The sequence below is a fragment of the Anabrus simplex genome, chromosome 9 (genome assembly GCF_040414725.1).
Source record: "Anabrus simplex isolate iqAnaSimp1 chromosome 9, ASM4041472v1, whole genome shotgun sequence".
NCBI lineage: Eukaryota > Metazoa > Arthropoda > Insecta > Orthoptera > Tettigoniidae > Anabrus > Anabrus simplex.
Window position 1 is genome coordinate 44,161,367 of NC_090273.1, and position 25,609 is coordinate 44,186,975.

General features: G+C 41.3%; 1 protein-coding gene across 1 annotated transcript in view; it reads left to right on the top strand.

Annotated features, from left to right (window-relative positions):
• Positions 1–25,609, top strand: part of LOC136880851 (sialin) — a 63,895-nt gene that overhangs the window by 1,477 nt on the left and 36,809 nt on the right. The window contains exons 2-4 of the mRNA XM_067153393.2: positions 7,576–7,757; positions 14,809–15,042; positions 25,323–25,410. Of these exons, the coding sequence (XP_067009494.2) occupies positions 7,576–7,757; positions 14,809–15,042; positions 25,323–25,410 (504 nt within the window). The remainder of the gene's footprint in view (positions 1–7,575; positions 7,758–14,808; positions 15,043–25,322; positions 25,411–25,609) is intronic.

Consider the following 25,609-nt stretch of genomic DNA (forward strand, 5'->3'; position numbering starts at 1 on the left):
ATTATATCTCGCTGCTTTACCATTTGTGTCTTTCCATCAGGTATTTTGTGAATGCACTTTTCAATTTCTTGGACACTGTACTTCCTGTTAAAACAATAACCACCACCAGCAGCGCGGGGAGGTATTATTAATAAACTAGTAAAGATTTTTAGGTGGTTTAGTGAAATATTTATGATTCTAGAAGAAGGATAGTAAATTTATTATTCATTTCTCTAGAATGCTAGGTCTACATGTGCGGTTTAATGTATTATTAAGTCCTGCGACAATTTCTGTGGTAGTAAGGCAGAACCCGGTATGTCGAAAAAATAGAATGTGCGGTTTTAATGTGAAGACGGTAAATTTTGTGACGAAGTACGATGACTATATAATGCTGTGCAAAAAAGTATGGACACCCTAGTTAATATGTCAATAAAAAGTTTATCCTTTGTCCCTCATAGAAACAAGTTACAGCTAAATTTAACTTATTTTATTCTACGTTTAATTATGTACAATATAAATGTTTGTCTTACCGAGTTAAAATTTTAACGCAGGTTAAAAAAAAAGAGCCTGTATTTTATTCCATTTCCAAAGTAGCGCTCACTTTGAAAATTTGTAACTTTAAAAGTATTGATCTGATCGGTACCAAGCTTTAATACGTCTTAATGTAACTTACTGTTAATCTGTATACCAAGTTTTTATTTGATCTGGTATTTGTGAAAAAGGTTGTAAATTTTGTGAAAAAACATTTTCTCATTACTGGGTGTTCACAGCCGTAAAAAATTCGGCTTGTTATGAAGATCACGAGAATGTCAGGGTAAAACTAAAACTGATTTTTGCCTGCATGCAATTGTTGATTTTATATTGATTTATATTGAATTGGGTCGTTGTGTGAGAAGAAAGCAGCCTACCGTCCCGTAAGAACAATACACTTGGCCCTGGAAATCATAGTGACGTTGCCGGGTTGAGCATCAATTGGGCGTTCCCTGCTGTACAATAAGTCGATGTCTGTTGTTTTGTCAGTTGTTTAAAACCTTGATTGGACTAGCGCTCGATATATTATATCAACGATAGAATTGAGTAGTGTATCTCGTATTTTGCTGTAAGTTCCGGCTTACGAGAAGGATCTCTTCATTTCGTTAGTGATTAAGTCATCAGTGCACTTCGCAGAATTATTTGGAAACTTACTTTCCTTAGAAGTAGAGAAGAAGTCACCGAGCTCGATAGCTGCAGTCGCTTAAGTGCGGCCAGTATCCAGTAATCGGGAGATAGTGGGTTCGAGTCCCACTGTCGGAAGCCTTGAAGATGGTTTTCCGTGGTTTCCCATTTTCACACCAGGCAAATGCCGGGGCTGTACGTTAATTAAGGCCACGGCCGCTTCCTTCCAACTCCTAGCCCTTTCCTATCCCATCGTCGCCATAAGACCTATCTGTGTCAGTGCGACGTAAAGCAAAATAGCAACCCAAAAAAAAAAAAAAAAAAGAGAAGGAGTCTTTGTTTCTACAAAATGTCTGATTTCTAGTGAACAACGAGAATCGCAGGCAAGAAAGGAAAGATACTGTGAGAATCTTCACTGCTCGATTCTGAAAGGAATGTAAGGGTTGCGTGTTTATCTGTAATCTTTGGTTATTCCCGGGCAGGAAAATTTTAAGCCCATACGGTGTGAGCCAAAAAATTCTTTACTCTTTGAACGGTGAACGTGTTGGTTATCGATACAAGGGTCCCGGGTTTGATTACTGACCAGGTCATTGAAATTTATCTTCACTCGGGGCGGTGATAGGGCTTACTCAAGTGTATCCTCTTTTTAAGGTACCAGTAGTAATAGTGGGATGCGTTCAACTTCTGAATCGTTTTGTATTTAACGTTCCGGGTGATGGGGGAAAATATCACTCTTCATCATCTAGCACAGGGCCTCTCAGGGTGCATGCGCGTGGTGCATGCACTGTGCACGGTGCAAAAGACGACTTGGCTTGGTTGACCAGAGTGCAGACCCCCCACTCCTCGATTTGGAGCAATAGCGCTTACACTCTCTTTCCTCACGCCTGTCTCGCTCGCTCCGCCTGTCTCCCTCTCCCCCACTTGCGCCGTAGCGCTCCAATTCCGGGCTGAGTTGAGCCGAGTACAGCCGAGTACAGCCGAGCTTAGCCGAGTAGCCCAGAGACGAAGCGTTGATCCGAGCCATGCCGAGCGGCATCGATGCACGGTGCACGGAGCTTTTGCGCCTCGATCTGCACGCGTGAGATTTTGGGCGTTTGAGAGGCCCTGATCTAGCATGTTATTTACTCCCTTATTCCACTTTCTCACCCCACAGCACAACACATTCATTGCGAAGTAGCTCTACACGACTCAAAGCTGATACAGAGCAGTGAGAGTTCAGTTGGCGCGGCATGTAGGCCAACTGGGCAACCCTGCTTGGCAGACACACTGCTTTCTTTTCTCAAAACCTCTCAGTTAAATATAAATCAATATAAAATCAACAATTGCATGCAGGCAAAAATCAATTTTAATTTTAGCCTAACGTTCTCATGAGCTTCATAACAATCCTAATTTTTACGGCTATGCTCACCCAGTAATGAGAAAATGTTGTTACACAAAATTTACAACAACCTTTTTCTTAAATACCAAATGAAATAAATCCTTAGTATATAGATTAACAATAAGTTACTTCAAGACGTATTAAAGTTTGGTACCAATCAAAACCTTAGTATATAGATTAACAATAAGTTACTTCAAGACGTATTAAAGTTTGGTACCAATCAAAACCTTAGTATATAGATTAACAATAAGTTACTTCAAGACGTATTAAAGTTTGGTACCAATCAAAACCTTAGTATATAGATTAACAATAAGTTACTTCAAGACGTATTAAAGTTTGGTACCAATCAAAACCTTAGTATATAGATTAACAATAAGTTACTTCAAGACGTATTAAAGTTTGGTACCAATCAAAACCTTAGTATATAGATTAAGAATAAGTTACTTCAAGACGTATTCAAGTTTGGTACCAATCAGATTAATACTTTTCAAGTTGTGAATTTTCAAATTAAGCGCTCCGTTAGAAATGGAAAAAATACCGGTACTTTTTTGTTCAACCTGAGTTAAAATTTTAACTGGATACGATACAAATTTCTACTCCACATAATTAAACGTAGAATAAAATAAGATAACTTTTGGTGTAGCTTATTTCTATGTGCGACAAAGAATAAACGTTTTATTAGCGTATTAACTCGGGTGTGTATACTTTTTCCACTACAGTAAGCCCGGTATGGTTCCGGTGCCCGTAGAGTGCGCTGTTTCCAAAATAAAGCTTCCGGTATGTTCAGTATAGATATTGAGGCAACCGAGAGATTTGTTTCCTGAACTTGCTGAATAAATTAGAATAAAACATGTTAGCCGGCCCCGTGGTGTAGGAGTAGCGTGTCTGCCTCTTACCCGGAGGCCACGGCTTCGATTCCCGGCCAGGTCAGGGATTTTTACCTGGACCTGAGGGCTGGTTCGAGGTCCACTCAGCCTACGTGATTAGAATTGAGGAGCTATCTGACGGTGAGTTAGCGGCCCCGGTCTAGAAAGCCAAGAATAACGGCCGAGACGATTCATCGTGCTGACCACACGACACCTCGTAATCTGCAGACCTTCGGGCTGAGCAGCGGTCGCTTGGTAGGCCAAGGCCCTTCGAGAGCTGTAGTGCCATGGGGTTTAAACATGTTACTTCTTTTTATTACGCGCACAAATGTATGCTACTTCAATTTAGAGATCATTGAAATACAATATGAATCTCACCGAGCTAACCAAACTTTTAAAAGCGCCTCCTGAAAAATCAACTTCTTTGATATAGTTTAGTACGACAGATTTCTTTTATAAGACATAGGCCGGTATTCATAGTCGCAATAAGTAATACTTATGATCAAGTCGAACTTAAATCTCGACTTTAATCCAGATTCAGGCACAAGTAAGTCCTACTACCCTTGACTTATTCGCATCTTAACCTATAAAATGGATGTCGATTTTGAGGAAGTGGTAGGAGAAATGAGTGCTCCAAACCGATACTTGCGAAATGTTATGGACCCTTTTGTATTCTACAGTGAAGTGGAATTCAAAAGACTTTCATAAAAGCACCGTTTTGGAGGTCATACTCCCAAAGGTGGAACAAGTTCTGGCGAAAAGAAACCAACGAGGCTGTTCCTTCACTATTGCCTGCGATTTTACGACTATAAGAACAGTACTTATATTTTCTGCAGGATGTATTTTGGAATTGAATTCTTCAGCAAGACTTAACCAAGCATCTTCCTTTTGCTTAGAAGATATTGCGTCTGTCTTCTTATTCTCTATGATTTGAAAATGTTTCAATAAAATATCCTTAAAAACCTCCTTCTCAACGAAAGTAAAATGCTTGCGTCTGCTTTTCGTATCCATTTAAGAAAAAGTTACTACAATTTCAGCCGCAGAGGAGGCTATAAAAGGAACAGGTAAAGGGACAAATAAATAAACAAATAAACTCGGAGTAAGGCGCGCAGCGTAGATCTAGTTGGCCGTGTCTGAAGGATGACTCGCATATTCATCTGTTGTTTTTTTTTTTGATAGGGGCTTTACGTCGCACCGACACAGATAGGTATTATGGCGACGATGGGATAGGAAAGGCCTAGGAGTTGGAAGGAAGCGGCCGTGGCCTTAATTAAGGTACAGCCCCAGCATTTGCCTGGTGTGAAAATGGGAAACCACGGAAAACCATCTTCAGGGCTGCCGATAGTGGGATTCGAACCTACTATCTCCCGGATGCAAGCTCACAGCCGTGTGCCTCTACGCGCACGGCCAACTCGCCCGGTTTCATCTGTTGTGATGATGGCTTTGCTATTTCTCATACTATAAAGTTCGACTTAATTGTACAGAGCATCTGCATATAAGTAACGCTTTATCAAGTCTAGCTTAACAAAGTAGAACTTGACCAACGACTATGAATACGAGAAACGTTTGAGTCGATTTCACGAATAAGTACAACTTTGTTAAGTCGTTCTTAATAGAGAAATAAGTCGCCGACTATGAATATCAGCCTATAGTCTTATAGATATCTTATAAATAAAGTTGTACTGGGTTCGCTGTCTGTAATTACGTTTATTTGGTCATACTTTGATATATTCATCCTATCAGTAGATTGTAGCTTTCGTGTCTGTTTGTTTGTTTGTTCCAAAAACACGGGTACATGGTTGAATAGATCTCGACTAAACTTCATGTTTAGAGTCCACTCATCCAGGAGCAGATTAGGGTATGAATATGATTTGAAAATCACTGAATAGACTGAGGGTTTACAGGAAGACCAGAAGAGATGTGCTTTAAAAAAAAAAATATCTTAAACTTCTGATTTATGTAAAATGTGTACGCTATATGTGAAACGTCCGCTCATTCTAAATCATTTTTGTTATGTACATACTTTTGTTTATTCTTCAAATGACGGAGAAAATTACTGTTTTTAACGAGTTCCATGCTCTACAGCCAGTGGCGGACACCCTCGCAGACCTACAGAGAATCTACCGGTTGCCATGGCAACGTCTCGGTTTACATGCCAGCAGGGAAGTAACGTAATGCTACTTTTGTCATCACTTCTGTCAAACCGTGGCTTTTCGTTGGGTAGAAGGCGAGAGATGGGCCAAATGCTAGTTAGATTATTTTTTACTGATTTGCCTTCACACGTAAGTGTAAGTTTGTATTGTTACTCAGTACAAACAGATTTGTAAACAAAATGAGTTACTCGTTAATCCTGCTTTGTATTCCTCCAGATGTGAGGAAGAGAAGTAAAATGAATGTATTTGTACAGGAGTATTGTCCTGGCGGGAAACTTGAGGGCTTTAAGTCTTCCTTGTCACGAATGGATCGCACTAAATAGAATAGATCAGTGATTTTAATGATGAAACTTCAAAGATAGTGCCTCATGAGACGGTCGGACAGAGAGTGGCTCAGACGATTGAAACGGTGGCCTTCTGATAGGTTCGATCCTGGCTCTGTGCGGTGGTATTGAAGGTCTCGGTAGATTTACTGGCACGTAAAAAAACTCCTGTAGGACCTCAGCGTCTCCGAAACCCGCCAAAAGTAGTTATTGAGACGTAAAAACATTATTATTATTATTATTATTATTATTATTATTATTATTATTATTATTATTATTATTATTATTATTATTGTCATTATTATTCATAGATGTTCTTTTCCTAGTAAATTTGTTTGGCCTGGGATATATCTTTCTGACTTGAGGGTGTATACAACCTGTGACAATAAAGTTTGGTGTATGAAGTCAGAACGGTTGATCCGGCAATATTGGTGACACACAACGCTGCATCTGTGTAGCAGCAGGTTTTGACCACCTGCTCCCAACGTTGTTCAGTTGAGCATCGTGTGTGTGCCATGTAAGACCTGTTTGATACAGTGCGTGTTTAGTGCTTTGGTTCTGAACTGCGAACAGGAACATGAGCGACTTAAGCTTGGCAAGACACCGAAAGAAACGCATGCGATGCTGGTACGTGTTTATGAAGATCAAGCACTGTCCTTAAGTGTGTGTACGAGTGGTTCGCCCGTTTTCGAGGAGGCCGGAAAAGTTGTTTTTGACAACGCCCGTAGTGGAAGACCGGCGACCACCGTTAGTGACGAAAACATTGAGAAGTTGACAGACGATCAGAAGCAGGCACGTTTAGAGGCTTCACAGGATTTTGTCGAAACGGCGGATGCGACACCAAATTTATTGAACTGTATTGTCACTGAGGATGAAACCTGGTGTCTCAGTCACGACCCTGAAACGAAACGGAAAAGCATGGAATGGCGTTCTCCGGGATCCCCTAGTCGGAAAAGGTCAGACCCGAAAAGTCACGCATCAAAACGATGCTCATCACCTTTTTCGATAGTCAAGGCGTTATCCACAAGGAATTTCTACCTGAGGGAACGACGTTAAGTACTGCACGGTACATTGAAATTTTGACCCGTTTCATGAAACGTCTACGCAGGGTACGACCCCAGTACGCACAACAAGGTTCATGTTTTTTTTGTCCATGACAACACTCGCCCACACACAGCCAATATCGTCAAACAGTTCTTGGAAAAAGAAGGGGGTGGTGCAACTTCAAATCCCCCATACTCACCAGATCTCAATCCTCCAGACTTCTTCCTATTCCAACGACTCAAACTCGCTTTGAATGGAAAGAGATTTGACGATATTCCTGACATCCAACGAAACGTGACGAGGCCTTTGAACTCCATCCCAAAGGAAGCCTTCCTGCAAAGTTTCCAGGACATGTATCGTCGATCTCAGCAGTGCATGGTTATAGGAGGGGAATATTTCGAAGGACAGTAAGGTCACTGTCGTGCATTGTTCATCTATGTTGATAGTACGGGACTTTGTCACAGGTTGTATTTCAGAGATAAGCAACCCAAGTCATCCCCCTTTCTCCCAGTATCATTCCCACTTCACCATATCTCACTCTGTCTGGGAGAGAGAGGAGGTTTTAATTTTATTAATTCAAGGGAATATTTAATTTTTATATTAATATTTCATTGTATGCACTCTCAGATTTTTGAATTTTGAGAAGGAGAACTCATGCTACTTGTGTGTGTCAGCAGGATACCTGCGGTATGCTGTAGCCTTCACGTTACTCTGTGGCATTATCATCAACTACCTCATCAAAGTGATGCTCTCCGTAGCTATCGTGGCTATGGTGAAGCGTCAAAGCAGCTCCAGTGCTACAAACGCTACAGACAACATCTGTCCAGGACAAAGCAATGATACTGAAGACACAATGGAGGTACAATTTTGAAATAGAATGGTCAAAGTAGTTGTTTATGTTACAAGAGATTTAAATTAGAAACTTTTTTTCAGGAATGAAAAGTTAATCGTGTGGCCTACTGTACACCGTAAGGCCCTACAGACGACCTGATTTATCGGCCCGTTTTATCGAAACGCCAAAAGATTGCGATCGCGCTTGTAGCATCGTTAACCAATGTGAGAAAAATCCAGTTCTAGTCCTTCAGACGAGCAACTCAAAGTTCAAAACATCTTAGGGATATGAGCTTCGAATTTTAGGTAAATAAAATATAATACAATATGAGAATATACTCTTTATTTATGCCTTTGCTGGCGAGATGTAGTGTTTACAGTGCACTATGTCTACTGGTATGGGATAGAATAAAGTTGTTACTTTCATTGACCTGTCTCTGTCTCATCCTTGCCTTTGACAATATGAAAGTGACTGAGGTATGAGCGATGCTAGTAATACCATTCCTTATGAAGCCAGTCCCTGTTATGAATGGTGTGAAAATATCACTCATAGGGTCGGTTGGTGCATGCATTTCAGTGGGCATGGCAACTGATATATAATAGCAACTTCTGGCTCGGCGAGGAAAGCAACGGGAAACTACCTCACTCCTCATTTCCCTAGTATGCCTCTTCAGTGTCGCCTGGGCTATCTATGACGGCTGTTGGTGGAACTGTGGAGGTTCCAACCAGCCTTCGGGCTGAATACCCAACAAACACATACATTAATCTTTAATATATATATATATATATACAATAAGAGTTTTGTCTGTACATTGCTCAGAATTTGAAAAAAAATGGTATTTCTGTATCAGTCATGTTCATAGTAACAAGGAAATGCATTTTTTTACTTTTCCGTAATTTCTGTCTGTCTGTCTGTCTGTATGTACACGCATCACGAGAAAACGGCTGAAGAGAACTTCACGAAAATCAGTATGTAAAGTTGGGGGAGGAGCCACTACAATCTAGGCTATAAATTATTTTATTCACGCTGAGTGAAATGGTAGTTTAGGGGAAAGCCTAAAATTCAATTCTCAAATATTTATATTATTAATGGTCCTGTCGATTAATATTACATAACTAAAGTTACATAGAATTAAATTTCCGATCATTTATGTCCTATACATTTTTACCGTACCGGCTACGATAACCGAGATATTCATGAATTTCGATTTTTGTTGCTAAGTTTACATCAACGCCGAGCCACGAGAAAATGGGTGAACAGAATTTAATCAAAATCGGTATATAGAGTCGAGGAAAAAGAAACTATAACCTAAGCTATAAACAAATTTACTGATCCTGGATTAAATTATAGTTTAGGGGTAGCACCTCAAATTTAATTTTTAAATACCCTACCTCTGTTATTGGTCTTATAGAAAAGTACTACATAACAAAAGTTATGGAGAATACAACTTCCGATCATTTATGTTTTATTCAGTTTTACCGTACCGACTATGATAAGAGTACCGTAGTATATCAGAGTCGGAAGAAAACTAAATGTGAAGGTCTACAATATCGAAAGCGCATAACACTGATCAACAATAACATTACATTGACCATTGTTTGTTGTGATATTCTTTGTTTGTTATACTGCCACTCAACTCCGATTGATGGGATTATTGTTGCGTACGGAGTATAACAGCCTGACTGAATATTGGCGGGAAATAGCTGGGGAGTTATGAAACTTTATTCTTTAGCATGCCATTCCTCTGGTTCATACATTGTCTGATACTGCTGGTACGTAACACACTGGTTCATCACAGTATTCCAGCTATTCGATCCCTGTTCTGACGCGGTGTTTTGAATGAGGAGTGTGCACATTCGGCAGAGGTTCACTTAGTAATAGTAGTATGACCTGGTCTAGAATTACAATTTAGGCCTATTCGAAATTATAGTACTACAATTCACTAAATAATTCAAAATTCAACCCTGAAAAGCGTTGAAAAGCGTCTTCCTCTCCACTTTCATTAAATTCTACATTCATTTTATTCCAAATTAGCAGTGAAGAGGGGTTTTCTCTTTTGGCTGGGAGGAAAAATTTGCTTCCAAGTTAGATTTTTTCGCCGCTGTCTACGGCTTGGTCTGTCCAGCTCTGGAACTTTGAACTGTTTAGTCGGCAGCGTAGTACTGTTCGTTAAAAGTGAGAAAATGCATGGTTTTTCATTTGATCGAGTATTTCATATTGCTTTAATTCATGCCATTTCTACCGACCTATGTTCATTTCACTTGGGAAAACCACTATGACAGTCTTTCTGAGGATGTAAAAAAAGGTGGAGAGGGAGTGTCTGCCATTATAATGAAAACTTCCCAACCTGACTGTGACTGATGGTAGGCAAGCGGGCCTACCATTACAATGAAAATTCCCTAACCCAGTCTTCAAATGAGAAAAGACGTTTGGTGACTTCCCCGTCGCGTTTCTAGGGTAACGTTAAGAGCTATGCAATATAATACAATCTTGCTCACAACGTGTACACTATCTAACCTAGAATTCTGTGTACAATGTAGAATTCCGTAGCGAAGCACGGGTACATCAGCTAGTTTATTCTTAAAAATAGCAATCCTTTTCTTAACCATCGTTATCCAGTCGATTAGACCAGCAGTTTGCCTTTCTCTATCGCTACGAGCGCTAATGTGAGTCAACGCATTGTTTAACTTCAGCACCACTACGAGCGCTAATGTAAGTCAATGCAGAATTTCACTTAAGCCCTTATAACTTCATTCGGTGTGGACATTTTTCAAAAAATAAAAAAACTCCTGAGCGTAAATAAATGTAAATAATTTGATTTGGCCAGGATTTAAATGAAAAAAGGAAACGAATAAAGAAACAAGCTATTTTGGGCTTCCTTTTTACGGAACTGCATTTAGGCCAGAAGTGATTATCGAAATATACATATTTTTTTTACTTTCATACAGCTATCCAAGAGAGCCTTCGGGGCTTAGGCGGCAGCGCGTCGGCCTCTCACCTCTGGGTTCCATGGTTCAAATTGCGGTCACTCCATGTGAAATTTGTGCTGGACAAACCGGAGACAGGACAGGCTTTTCTCCGGGCACTGCGGTTTTCCCTGTCATCTTTCATCCCAGCCACACTCTCCACTATCATTTCATCTCATCTGTAAGTCATTAATCATTGCCCCAGAGGAGTGCCACAGGCTTCGGCAACCGGCACAAATCCTATCCCCGCCACAAGATGGGGGCTTCATTCATTCCATCCCTGACCCGGTCACTGACTGGAAAACAGGTTAGTTAGTAATGTTTTATTTTACCTGGCTGTAGGATTTCATTTTCAAAGCTATCCAAGGCTCACATTTTAAAACCTTTCGGGGCCCTTTAGCCCTTCAAATTTAGGCAAAATTGAGAAAATTACTTACCTTAACGTTTTTCGTAGTATGGGGCCCCACACTTTGTTGGCCTAAAACTGTTTTCATCATTGAAATGTGGGCAAAGAAATGGCTAGTGGAATGAAAAAATGTAGTCATGTGATGTTACTAAAAGAATTGGATTCTGATGAATTCCGTAATTATTTGAGAATGGACTACGAACGTTTCAGTACTCCGACTCATTTGGCTAAATGGTCAGTATTGAGGTCTTCGGTTCAGAGCGTCCCGGGTTCGATTCCCGGCCGGGTAGGGGATTTTAATCCCGTCTGATTAATTCTTCAGACCCGGGGACTGGGGGTTTGTGTTTGTTCCATCACTCTCCCCCTTCACATTCGGACAACATGCTACCATCACAGAAATTCGCAATAGTGATTACATCCCTCCATAATACGGTTGGCGTCAGGAAGGGCATTTGGCCATAAAACAGGGCCAAACGTACATACGCGACACGGTTCGCAGCAGTGACCCCACAGGTGTGTGTTAAAAGGAGAAGGAGAAGAAGAAGAAAATACCGTCATGAGAGATGCAGTCACTGCCCTCACATTTTCTATTGTCTTCTTCATTGTCGCAGTCGGTCCGTCGCTTTCTATAACTTTTAATTTCTCCAGCAGGATCTCAAGAGCCTGATTATTGGCATTCTTGTTACTATACTGCTTACTCGACGTATTCCACAAACAAGTAAATTCTTTATATAGCCCCAACATCTCGGCAATAACTTCCAGCTCAGCAGTCACTGCTGTGCTGTATGTATGTTTGCTCTGGTCAACTGATGAGCCGACTTCCCTGAGAACGCTCCAGACGAAATAAGGTGGTCAGGCGGTCGGATGACTTTATCCGACTACCCGACAAGAGTTACGTCGGACGACACAACTACACACAACCTGATTTATCGCCTGATCTATCCAAATCCACCTGACTGCCTCACCAAGAAAAAGGTCGTATGCAGGGTCTAGGGGAGAAAAAGGATGCCGTTGGGAAAATAAAGTCAATTTTTACGTTTTATGGATACAGTAATTATTGTTTGGAGTTTCCCCTGTAATTTGATGTATTTTTCATTCATTTTTAATCACTACCATTAATTATAAATTTTAAAAATGTATGTTAGTGCACAAGCCATTTATCCAGATTTCCTGAGCAGTTCTTCAGTTAAGATGAGATATCTCGGGAAGTATTTACTCTAGAAGTCGGTAATTTATGTTGATTTACAGTAAATATCCTGCTCCATAATTTGACTACATGGATTGCTATGTTGTAATTTCGAACTGTGGTAAGAAACATTGTGCCATCCACATCTTGTAAGCGGCAGTAGAGGAGCAATGGGAATTCAATACCACCTCGTCAGCATTTTTCTGCTGTGTCAGCACCCGGGGTCATTGACCCCGGGGTCATTGAATCCATGACCTCATGACCACGTGCCCGTGACGTCACGACCACGTGCTTTTGTTTGTAAACAAAGCCACGTGCGTTTTGACAACTGTCAAGGTGATAGCTGTCATCTTGACGGACTGTAACCTCACTTTTATGGACAACAGAGCATCGCTAACCTCACTGCTGCAATCTCGACGGGGCTAAACCTCACTGTTGCCACCTTCTGTATGCAGGGGCGCGGAATTTAAAATCCATGTGCTTTTTGACATCTGCCAACTTGACAGCTGCCATCTTTAACATGTGGGTGTGGAATTTTAAACAATAGAACGTCGCTAACTTCAGTGCTCCCATCTTGACGAGGCTAAACCTCATTGCTGCTTCCTTATGCACGTGATAGCGCGGAATTTAAAATCCACGTGCTTTTTGACATCTGACAACTTGACAGCTGCCATATTTAACCACATGGGCGCGGAATTTTAAACATGTGAACGTGGCTAACATCCGTGCTGTCATATTGACGGAGAAAACCTCACTGTTGCCACCTTATGCACGTGGTAGCGGGCAATGTAAAAACCACGTGCTTTTTGACACCTGTCAAAACGACAGCTACCATCTTTAACAACGTGGGCGTGGAATTTTAAACAAGAGAACGTGGCTAACCTCAGTACTGCCATCTTGACGGGGCTAAACCTCACTGTTGCCACCTTATGCATGTGGTGGCGTGCAATTAAAAATCCACGTGCTTTATTTGACATCTGTCAACTTGACAGCTGCCATCTTTAACCACGTGGGCGCGGAATTTAAACAAGAGAACGTGGCTAACCTCAGTGCTGCCATCTTGACGGGAATAAACCTCACTGTTGCCATCTTATGCATGTGGTGGCGTGCAATTAAAAATCCACGTGCTTTTTTTGACATCTGTCAACTTGACAGCTGCCATCTTTAACCACGTGGGCGCGGAATTTAAACAAGAGAACGTGGCTAACCTCAGTGCTGCCATCTTGACGGGGATAAAGGTCATTGCTGCGAATTTAACCATGCAAGGGCGCGGAATTTAAATGATCCTGACGGGACTTAGCTATGCTGCGGAATTTGAGGACGTAGCCAGGGTGCCTAACTACAGGCAATCTCCCCTTCTCGACGCTACCCTTCTCGACATACTACCATATTAGAGGACATAGTTTTAAAGCAAGCTGACCTTCTTGACATACTACCATCATAGAGAACATAGTTTTAAAGCAAGCTGCCCTTCTCAACATACCAACATCTTTGAGGACATAGTTTTATGAAAGCTGCCCTTCTCGAAATACCACCATCTTATAGTAAGTTTTCCTTAGAGAATATAGTTTTAGTGCAAGCTAACCTTCTCAACACTCTTAGACCCTGACTTACTGCCGTCATTTTAACCACGTTGTCCATGGAATTTGAAAATGTTACAGCTTCCTTCTCCTCCTGCTCTTATGTGCAGACCTGGCATGCTGCCCTTCTTGACACGACCCTTGCCCTACATAGTTTTCATGCTTGCTGCCCTTTTCGATATGACCCTTCCCGACAGAGATTTATAGCATGCTGCCCTTCCCGTCACTATTTTGGTGAGAGGATTAAGCAAGCATTTGGCAAAAGGGCGAAAGGGCTTCCAACTTCTGGCAAAAGTGCTCCTCCTCCTGTCAGAAGGACAAAAGTGCTCCTCCTCCTGGCTAAAGGGCAACTCCTCCTTCTCACAGTTACTGAAGATAGCTCAATCTCTCCTCCTACGGAAAGATGCCTTGCTGCGCAAAGATAATTTGACGTCACAAAAACAATTAGTGCAGATATACTTACGTTATTAACCTGGTATAGCGTTGTTCTCTTGTTCTCCTCCCATAAGTTTTTACCCTTTACGATTGTGGAGGGAGCAGTAGGAGGAGGAGGCGGTAAGGAGAAGGATATACTTTTTTCGATTGCAATCAGCACGAACAAATATAAAATTGATAAGCAAATGCTCTATGTCACCATTCGACAAGACAAAACAGGCTTAATCTAGTTACAGAATGCAGTTAGCAAACACATAGAATTGACATGATAATGCTGCATGTCTTCATCCGACAAGACAAAACATGTTGACTATTAGTGTTCAGAACAGAAAACTTATTATTCAAAATATTATGAGATTCGAACTCTGTTCCGTACGTGCATTATGAGATTGATCTCTCTGGGTAAGTGGCAGGCATGCTACTTCTACACCGCGGGGACGGAAAATCAACTAGTAAGATGTTCCTGAATTTTTTTCACTGAAAATTCGTCTGACGAATGTTTCAGGAAGGCCCATTCGATTGGGACACACAAATCCAAGGAGAAATCTTGTCCTCTTACTTCTACGGCTACGTGGCTACTCAGCTGCTTGGAGGCTGGATCGCAGATCACTTTGGAGGGCGGTGGGTGTTCGGTCCTGGTCTCTTTGCAACAGGAGTGTTCTCTGTACTTTCCCCAGAGGCTGCCAAACTGGACCGCTACGTATTCATGGCTCTCCGAGCTCTTCAAGGAGTCGCATCCGTAAGTACACGATTCCATATTAACAAGTATTGGAAGTATTGACTTCCAATCGTGAAATAACCAATGTAAGGTTATACATACAGACATTATCATTATAGACGAAACCTGGAGACCCCGGGTTCGAATCTCGGCCAGGCCAGGCATTTTTACCTGTATCTGAGGTCTGGTTCGAGGTCCACTCAGCCTACGTGATTACTTGGACCCGGATGTATATGACACGTCACGTTTTGTTTCCTTATAGTATTTCCATGGAAAATACAAGTTAAGCATGATTTTATCTACGATGACTAAAATTATGGAATTTTCAGGGGTCATATAAAGTCATATTTTGGCTCTTTAAACGTTTTTTGCCTACTCAGGTAATTTTTCATATTTCCCGTGAATTTTCGTGTTTTTCAGCGTTCAATCTGCACGCCTCTGTGAATTTATTAAACGTCGCCACAATCCTCTATTTGCAACTAGTGTTGTGGCCTCATTTAGTTCTATACCTCTTATCATTAAATCGTTAGAAACTGAGTCTAACCATCGTCGTCTTGGTATACCTCTACTTCTCTTACCCTCCATAACAGAGTCCATTATTTTCCTAGGTAACCTATCCTCCTCCATTCGCCTCACATGACCCCGCCACCGAAGCCGGTTTATGCGTACAGCTTCATCCATCGAGTTCATTCCTAACTTAGCCTTTATCTCCTCATTCCGAGTACCCTCCTGCCATTGTTCTCACCTGTTTGTACCAGCAAACATTCTCGCCACTTTCATGTCTGTTACTTCTAATTTATGAATACGATATCCTGAGTCCACCCAGCTTTCGCTCCCGTAAAGCAAAGTTGGTCTGAAAACATACCGATGTAAAGATAGTTTCGTCCAGGAGCTGACTTCCTTCTTACAGAACACTGTTGATCGCAACTGCGAGCTCACTGCATTAGCTTTACTACACCTTGATTCAATCTCACTTACTATATTACCATGCTGGGAGAACACACAACCTAAATACTTGAAATTATCGACCTATTCTAGCTTTGTATCACCAATCTGACATTCAATTCTGTTGAATTTCTTACCTACTGACACCAATTTAGTCTTCGAGATTCTAATTTTCATACCATACTCATTGCACTTATTTTCAAGTTCCAAAATATTAGACTGCATGCTTTCGGCACAATCTGCCATTAAGACCAAGTCGTCAGCATAGGACAGACTGTTGACTAAACTTCCACCTAACTGAATCCCTTCCTGCCACTTTATACCTTTCAGCAGATGATTCATGTACAAACAGCGAAGGTGAAGTATTACAGCCTTGTCTAACCCTTGTAAGTACCCTGAACCAAGAACTAATTCTACCATCAATTCTCACTGCAGCCCAATTGTCAACATAAATACCTTTTATTTGTTTTAACAATCTACACTTAATGCCATTGTCCCCGTGTATGGCGAACGTCATATCCCTCGGTACACTGTCATATGCTTTCTCTAGATCTACGAAACATAAACACAGTTGTCTATTCCACTCGTAACATTTTTCAATTACCTGGCGTATACTGAAAATCTGAACCTGACAGCCACTCTGTGGCCTCTAACAGCACTGGTTTTCATTCAACTTCCTCTCAACCACTGATCTCAACTTCCCTTCCAAGATTTCCATTGAATACTTTGCCTGGTATACTAATCAATGAGATACCTCGATAGTTGTTGCAATCATTCCTGTTCCCTTGCTTATAGATAGGTGCAATTACTGCTTTTGTCCAATCTGAAGGTACCTTACCAACACTCCACGCTAATCTTTTTACTCATTGAAGCCATTTCATCCCTGCCTTCCCACTATACTTAACCATTTCAGGTCTAATTTCATCAATTCCCGCTGCTTTATGACAATGGAGATTATTTGCCATCATTTCCACTTCCTCAAGCGTAATTTCAGCAATATCATTTTTGCAACCCATGAGCTTGGTTGTTCGCGACATCACCAGGAAAATGTTCTTTTGCGTTGAGAAGATTTTCAAACTATTCCCTCGACCTGCCCAATGATTCACTGGGATTTATTATTAGTTCACCTGAATTACTCAAAACACTGTTCATACCCTTTTCCCTCCCTTCCTAATATTCTTTATTACTGTCCAGAAAGGTTTCCCCGCTGCTTGACCTAGCCTTTCCAGGTTATTACCAAACTCTTCGCACGACTTCTTTTTGGATTCAACAACAATTTGTTTCGCTCTGTTTCTTTCATCTACGCACAATTCCTTGTCTGCATCGGCCCTTGTTTGGAGCAATTTCTGATAAATCTTCTTTTTACGATTACAAGCTGCTCTCACTTTATCATTCCACCAAGATGTTCGCTTTTTCCCGTCTTTACACACAGTCGTGCCTAAGCGTTCCCTTGCTGTTTCTACTACAGCATCACTTGTATGCCACCCATTCTCTTTCTATACCCCGAACCTGATTTATGTCCACAGTTCGAAACTTCTCACTAATCATATCCATGAACTTCTGTCTGATTTCCTCGTCCTGTAGATTTTCTACCCGTATTCGTTTGCAGACCACTTTCTCTACCCTAGGACTAGAGATATTTAGTTCACTACAGATAAGATAGAGGTCTGTATCATCGAAAAATCCCCGAAAAACCTGTACATTCCTAACAGAATTCCTGAATTCGAAGTAGGTTAAGGTAAGGTCTATTATGGATCTGGTATCCCTGGCCTCCCATGTGTAGCGGTGAATAGCCTTATGCTTGAAGAATGTATCCGTAACTGCTAAACCCATACTAGCACAGAAATCCAGCAAGCGCTTCCCATTCCCATTAGCTTCCATATCTTCCCCACATTTGCCAATCACCCTTTCGAATCCTTCACTTCTATTTCCAACTCTCGCTTTGAAATCACCCATTAGCACTATCCTATCCTTGCTGTTGACCCTGACCACGATGTCACTCAATGCTTCATAAAACTTGTCAACTTCATCCTCATCTGCACCCTCACATGGTGAATACACGGACACAATTCTTGTCCTAATTCCTCCCACTGACAAATCTACCCACATCATTCGCTCATTTACGTGCCTAACAGAAACTATGTTGCGTGCAATAGTATTCCTGATAAACAGTCCTACCCCAGACTCTGCCCTTCTCTTTCTAACACCCGTCAAGTACACTTTATATTCTCCTATATCTTCCTCGTTATCTCCCCTTACTCGAATATCACTTATTCCTAGTATCCTCTTTGCTGACCTGGCCAGTTCTACTTTCTTTCTTCCATAAGCCCAATCAATATTGATAGCTCCGCATCGAATTCCATTTCGTTCGCCAAGTTGTTTCCAAGGAGTCCTTCGCCTGTCAAATGAGAGTGGGACTCCGTTATTCCCATAGGTCCGAGGTTGCTTAAAATGTTCTGAGCTGGGTAAATTTATGAAGCAGGATGCTACCCTACTTACACGTAGTCCAAGTGAGGATCTCTCCTCTAACGGGTCATAGCTCGGAATATGTCCGAGATGCCCGCTTTCATTCCATAGCAACTGGTATCCCGACTCTCAGGACCACTTACTAGGGCACCTAGCAGTTGCGCATGGTTCACGAACTAGGACGTTATAAAATTGCTGATAAAATATAGTAAATTAGTAGAAGAGATTAAGGAAAATAACACTTTGTTATGTAGCATATATGTGATTTCGTAAAATCATGATAAATCCCTTAACTGCCGAGATTGCAATATATTTATGGTATTATTTGGGATGCCTAGCGTTTTTCAGATCTTTACAAAAAAGGCTCGATAACTTTCCACGAACACCCCCATTAATCCAATCACCTCAATACAATCAAGGTTGTATTTGTTTTTATGGTAGGGTACAGTAGGTTCGTAGAGAGCTTTCTTCTCATTGTCAACCTCCTGTGGCTGGTCTGAACTCAGTTTAAACCTCACGGTTGGATGCAGTATATAGTCATTTGTTAACTCGGCTTTAAAGGCTAAGATGTCTATTCGCCTCATGCTCCTTTGTATAGCTATTCCAGAGACTTTTTCATGAGTGGTAGTATACTGTTGATTATAGTTTTGTATGAATGTACGAGAGGATTGATATATTGTTTTACACTTTATTTTTTGTACGTCTGAGTAAGGTTCACATTTCATTTTGAAGGTGGTGACGTGTAACTAGTATATTGTTCCACCGTTTGGTAACAGCACACGCACAGGGCCAACGAATACAATCGTCATAGCCATTTCAAAACAACACTGAAAAATAAATAAATGAAATGGCGTATGGCTTTTAGTGCCGGGAGTGTCCGAAGACAAGTTCGGCTCACCAGATGCAAGACCTTCGATTTGACTCCCGTAGGTGACTTGCGCGTCGTGATGAGGATGAAATGTTGATGGAGAGCGAAATTAACCAATTGTGGTTAAAATTTCCGAATCCGCCGAGAATCGAACCCGAAACTCCTGTGACCAAAGGCCAGCACGCTATCCATTTCGCCATGGAGCCGGATATAACAACACTGTCAGCGTAGGATTAGACAACGTAGAAATGACTCGGCAGGGACAGCGTTATACGACTTGGTTCCTATGGAAAGAAGGCGTGACCACTGCAGAAATTCTTCGGCGCTTGGTGGCAGTCTGTGGAAAACATGCGGCGTCATGGAAAACAGTTCACAACTGGATGGAAGGTTTGAAAACAGGGTGCACATCGGTGGACAAGGGAACCAGTTCTTGAAGGAATGTAACAGTGTCAACGCCAGCCAACATTGCCCTGGTTTAACAGGCTAGCCAAGGAAACAAATGCATCACATTTACGGAAATGGCGGCAGCCACGGGAATTAGCCGAAACACCCTGCAGCGGGTCGTGCACGGCCACTTAGTGTTGGGGAAGGTGCCCTGACTTCATAGTTAGGCTTGTGGCTGGTGATGACCACCGCTGCCATTGATCAAATGGGATTCACGGTTCTGCCGCACCGACCATACTCCCCCGATTTGGCACCAAGTGATTATCACCTGTTCGGGAACATGAAGAAACCTCTGCGTCGTCGCCGTTTTGCGGATTTTGCAAAACTGGACACAGCTGTCAAGGCATGGGTACGCAGCACTCCGAAAGAATCGTTTCAGGAAGGCCTGGACAGACTGACACATCGATGGCAGAAGTGCATACAGTTACAAGAAGGTGGACGACGTAACAATGATGTGTAATGTACTTCATTTGGATAGAAAATAATAAAGTGTAAAACAATATAGTACGCCCTTCGTAGTTGATCTCTTACCGTTATGGAATATGATTTTCAGCTTTAAATAATTAAAATTAAAATCAAAATAAAAATTGAAATTAATAATAAAAATTAAAATTAAAAATTGATTTTCATTAATGCAATAATGTATTTTTGTTAGGTTATCTTAGGCTTATTTAGGGCTTAGGGTGATCATTGGTATGAAATATAGTCTAAATCGTTTGATCGTGCTAGTGCATTATAATCACTAGCTATTATTATTATTATTATTATTATTATTATTATTATTATTTCTTAATCTACTTACCCTCCAGGGTTGATTTTTCCTTCGGACTCAGCGAGGGATCCCACCTCTACCGCCTCAAGGGCAGTGTCCTGGAGCGTGAGACATTGGGTCGGCGGATACAACTGGGGAGAATGAACAGTACCTCGCCCAGGCGGCCTCACCTGCTATGCTGAACAGGGGCCTTGCGGGGGGATGGGAAGATTGGAATGGATAGACAAGGAAGAGGGAAGGAAGCCGCCGTGGCCTTAAGTTAAGTACCATCCGGGCATTTACCTGGAGGAGAAGTGGGAAACCACGAGAAACCACTTCCAGGATGGCTGAGGTGGGAATCGAACCCAACTCTAATCAGTTGACCTCCCTAGGCTGAGTGGACCCCGTTCCAGCCCTCGTACCACTTTTCAAATTTCGTTGCAGAGCCGCGAATCGAATCCGGGCCTCCGGGGTGGCAGCTAATCACACTAACCACTCCACCACAGAGGTTGACATTATTATTATTATTATTATTATTATTATTATTATTATTATTATTATTATTATTATTATTATTATTGTACCGGCTGGTACACCTCTACGCCGCACATTTGAATTTTCCACCTTAAAGTAATCCTCTACAAGAGAAACTCTGAACTTTAAAAACTGAATCAACTCATCAGTTTCTCAGAATATGTCACTGTGTTAATTTCGACGTGTTTTTGTTTACTATTTATCCAGAAATTTGAACATTGTCTCATAGATGTCTCTACTAAAAAACTATGATCATGCACCCTGGTGTGAAGTGAGGGAACTTTCTTGAAGATAATTTGTACTCATCAGTTTTCTTATTACTAAATTTCGTTCTTTCATTTGTGGGTTGGCAATGTTAATCTTTTCTTTCTGTAATTAATTTTTAACCAATCATGCCTTTCTTCTTCTTCTTCTTCTTCTTCTTCGATTTTGTGTGTTGCTGTGTACTGTAGCCAATAAACGCCTGTGGGTGTGTCTGTTTTATGAAAGGTCTCGAATTTTCCCCGAGGGTATAAAAACTGCTGATTTTCTTGTCTCTCGGCCACTTCACCAACATCTAACTTAGTGTATGGACGTGTAGCAGGAGGCGGGAAGCGCCTCTTTCTTCAGGCAGCAGTTCTTCAGTAAGGTAATGGCCGATTAACATCTTTATTTCTTGCTAGCTCAGCATTTTAACCCGCGGGGAAGGTCCGATACCTTTACCGTGTAACCCATCTCTAAAAAAACATATACATTTCTTTCAGTCTATGTAAAATCTGCATATATCTGTAACTGTAAATCGGGGATAGAGAGTGCTTTACCCTCTCAAGCTCCCTTTCATTTTCTCTTGAGGTGACTACGTTTTGGTAACTGGTTTTCTTCCTTTCTGTAATATCTTAAAATGTTCTTATACGAGTCACCTCCATAGTTTGGGAATAGCCCCTGTTTCATCGGCCTAGTGCCTCGTAGGTTTTAAAAAGGTTTCATGTAGGAGTAGAAGTACACGCCTCCATTCATCGTGGTATTTTGGGCCATTTACTTAACCTGTTCTTTTCTGCTAAGGCCCAGTAGGTTAGGTACAAGATACCCCTGTTTCTTTGTAAGTGTGCCTTGAGGGCAGTTAATGTTAAAGTCTGTTGCGGCCTTTGATAGGCTCAGAAAATTGAGAGCGGGTCAGCTCTTTTATTTGTGGTAAAAGTGTCTCAGAGAGGCTTGATATTCAAAGTTGGGAGTAAGTGCTCCATGTATGGAGGGGATTTCTTCCCTTTGGTAAATATGTGTTTGTAAGCCGAGAGCTCAGGAATTGTAAAACTTGGGGCTTGAAGCCCAGATTGTTAAATTATCTCTAAATCGTGGCCTTTCCTGGTCTGGTACCTGATTGTCGGTTAGTTGTTGGCATGTTGTTATTGGTTAAACTTTGAAATTTTATGTAAAAATTGTTAAGTTTCGCTATTTTCGAAAACATAACCTTTAATGAAATTTTAATTCATATCTCAGCTTTGTAGTTAGACCCATTCCCCCTCGGCACCTTCTTTCACCCCTGCCAATCCACCAAACCATGGTAACAATTATTATTATTATTATTATTATTATTATTATTATTATTATTATTATTATTATTATTATTATTATTATTATTATTATTATTATTATTATTATTATTATTGGGTCGTGTTTAACTGTGCTATATTTAGTATTAATTACGGCAATGCTAAATTTGATTCTATGTACAATAATTGGTTTAGTGTAAGAGAAGGCCTAACGGCCTTAACTACGCCAATAAATACATTTATCTATTTAAATTACTAATTTCTTTTTAAATTATGTTTCACTGAATTAATACAGTAGTATTATGGTCTACATGTCCGGCTCCATGGATAAATGGCTAGCGTGCTAGCCTTTGGTCACAGGGGTCCTGGGTTCGATTCCCGCCAAGGTCGAGAATTTTAACCATCATTGGTTAATTTCCCTGGCACGCGGGCTCATCATGACGCGCAGGTCGCCTACGGGAATCAAATCAAAAGACCTGCGCCTGGCGAGCCGAACCCGTCCTGGGATCTTCCGGCACTAAAAGCCATAAGCCATTTCGTTTCATGGTCTACATCAGGCTCTCGAAGAATAAATGAGTTGGCTAATAAATAACTAAGTGTAATCATTTGGTGTTGTGGTAATCCATTGTTATACCCTATTAAAACAACGTGCGTGTTCTGACAGCTCGCAGCGCTGTGTTGCCACATGTTTCGGCTGATGTTGCTACCTTCATAATCAACCCCTCTCACTCTGTTCTGTGCGCTGTACAGGAATCATGAGATCCTTAGCGCAATATTAAATATTGTTCGAAGTTGGCTCAGCAGTAATTTTACCGGCTCAAATGCCGTAAGGCAGACTCGTCATTCCCCTTACTATCAGCTTTTTATCAGTCTATCTCCACTTTTAGGTAGATTTCAGCAGCAGAGAGGCACGTTTAAGAATACGACCAGTGTTTATATCATCGTGGAAATGTCCGTTTACATCATCGCTAATAATAATTAGAATAGCCTGCTCAATATTTCGGGTGCTCTGCAAGCGCGTGCCCTATTGAGGTGATCGATGACGCCAGGTCGGGGTTGTACGGCGGGTGCGGAAACATGTCCCATCCAAGCGGTTTCAAGGTGTCTATCACTGGTTTTGCTGTCTGAGACGGCGCATTGTTGTGTAACAAAATCACTTTGCCATGTCTTCTGGCCCATTTTGGTCGTCTTTCGATCAATGCGTGATTTAAATTAATCATTGGTTGGGGACAGCGTTGTGCATTAACGTTTTCGCCGGGCTTCAAGAGTTCATAATACACTTTCGCAGTTTCGTTGTCTACCAGAGCATTGAAATCACCGCGTTTAAATTGTCGAGACAATGTCTTACATGTTCTAATGGAGCGTGTTCACCATATGTTTCTACCAGCAAACAATGACTTTCCACAGCGTTTTCCTTTTGATTAAATAAGAAAAGCAATGCATGCCGCAAATGTTCTTTTTCAGGCAGAAACGTCGACATGATCACTGAACGATACAACACAGACGCTAGTGTTTGGCGGACTCAACTTCTGTGTGTTGGTAGGTTAATGTCAAACGAACAAACTTAGGTATGTGTCAAATTCATACGCTGCGTGCTGTTTGCTGGCGCCGTCTCTTAGTGAAACCGGAAAAGGCTTATGCACACATCTGGTACAGAACTACCGGTACTGTATCTTGATAAACCATTTTACTAAGACATCTATTTCTAGGTGGTTAACTGAACCACTGAACATACAGAACGCACTGCCATTGTCTGGAAGTATCTGGTATTCACGTTCACATTTTCTTTCAACCTTGCGTATCATCAACTTAACGTTCGAATGGTGTAATTTCTTGGCATGCCAATCGGCGTATCCTCCTAAGCACTACGGCTGGTACTTTCTTTGGAGCCGTCTTTCTGGTGCTTTTCTTTGTAGGCGAATATATCGCCAAGGTCTGCTGCTGTGCGCAACGGACCGCATTAGCTTTCTCAGTAGTCGTCGCGAGTGTTGACCCACTCTCCTGACCCTATTTCACAATGCGTGTGAACGAAAAGCGAGCATTGAAAAGAGCCACTGCATAGGCCTACTCTTCCTTTGCCTGGCCGAGGCGGTAAAGGCGTGCTCGGGAAGGACGAGAGCTCGATTCCCAGCCAGAAAGTCGAAACATTTCAGAATTAAATTTAATATATTTAATGCAGCCAAATAGCCATAACAGAGAATATAGCTTACACTGATGGGTTACATATTTGCATAATCACTTATAGACATTGTACATATAAACACTGAAGTTCACTCAGCCTACTCCAAAAATGAATAATTCATGGGGGCAAATGCAGCCGGACGTAGAACTAACCCCTCTAGCTCACTTAGTCCCGTGGTTACGGATAGTGGAAACCTTTACCGTCCATCCCTCCAAGGGTCTTCACGGCCTATACGGAGATGACTTTGCTTCGCGTTGCATAGCCTTCCAATAATGGTTGATTTTCGGTGCCAGTTCACGACCCTGACGAACGATACCCGTACATTTACACTGCTCACAACAGACCTGTAGTTCTAACAGACACTCACCACGTGGCGGTAGTGTTACGCAATCCGTCGGATATAAACTGAAATAACATATTAAAATTGTATCAAGAACATTTTTCTTAGGCCACACATTCATAATGTTCGAGATGATAAGTACTTACTTCTAACCTCTTCAGAGAATTGATATTATCACGCTGTAATTCCAATTAAAAATAATCAACACTACCACTGCAACCGTTTACGGTTTCTTCTTCCAGGGCGTGCTCCTACCATCCGCAAATGTGATTATAGCCAAGTGGTTCACGCTTGAAGAACGACCTAGGATAGCTGGATTTGTCTTATCAGGTAAGTACATGAGAATATGAATCAAACATTGAACCTTCCACGGTGGAAAATATATATAATAATATTAATAATAATAATCATTATCATCATCGTCGTCATCATCATCATCATCATCATCATCGCCGATCTGACCATAGACAGGTACGAAGGTACAGTAAGTCCTGCATATTGGGAGTAATTACTGTCTTTCTAATAACAC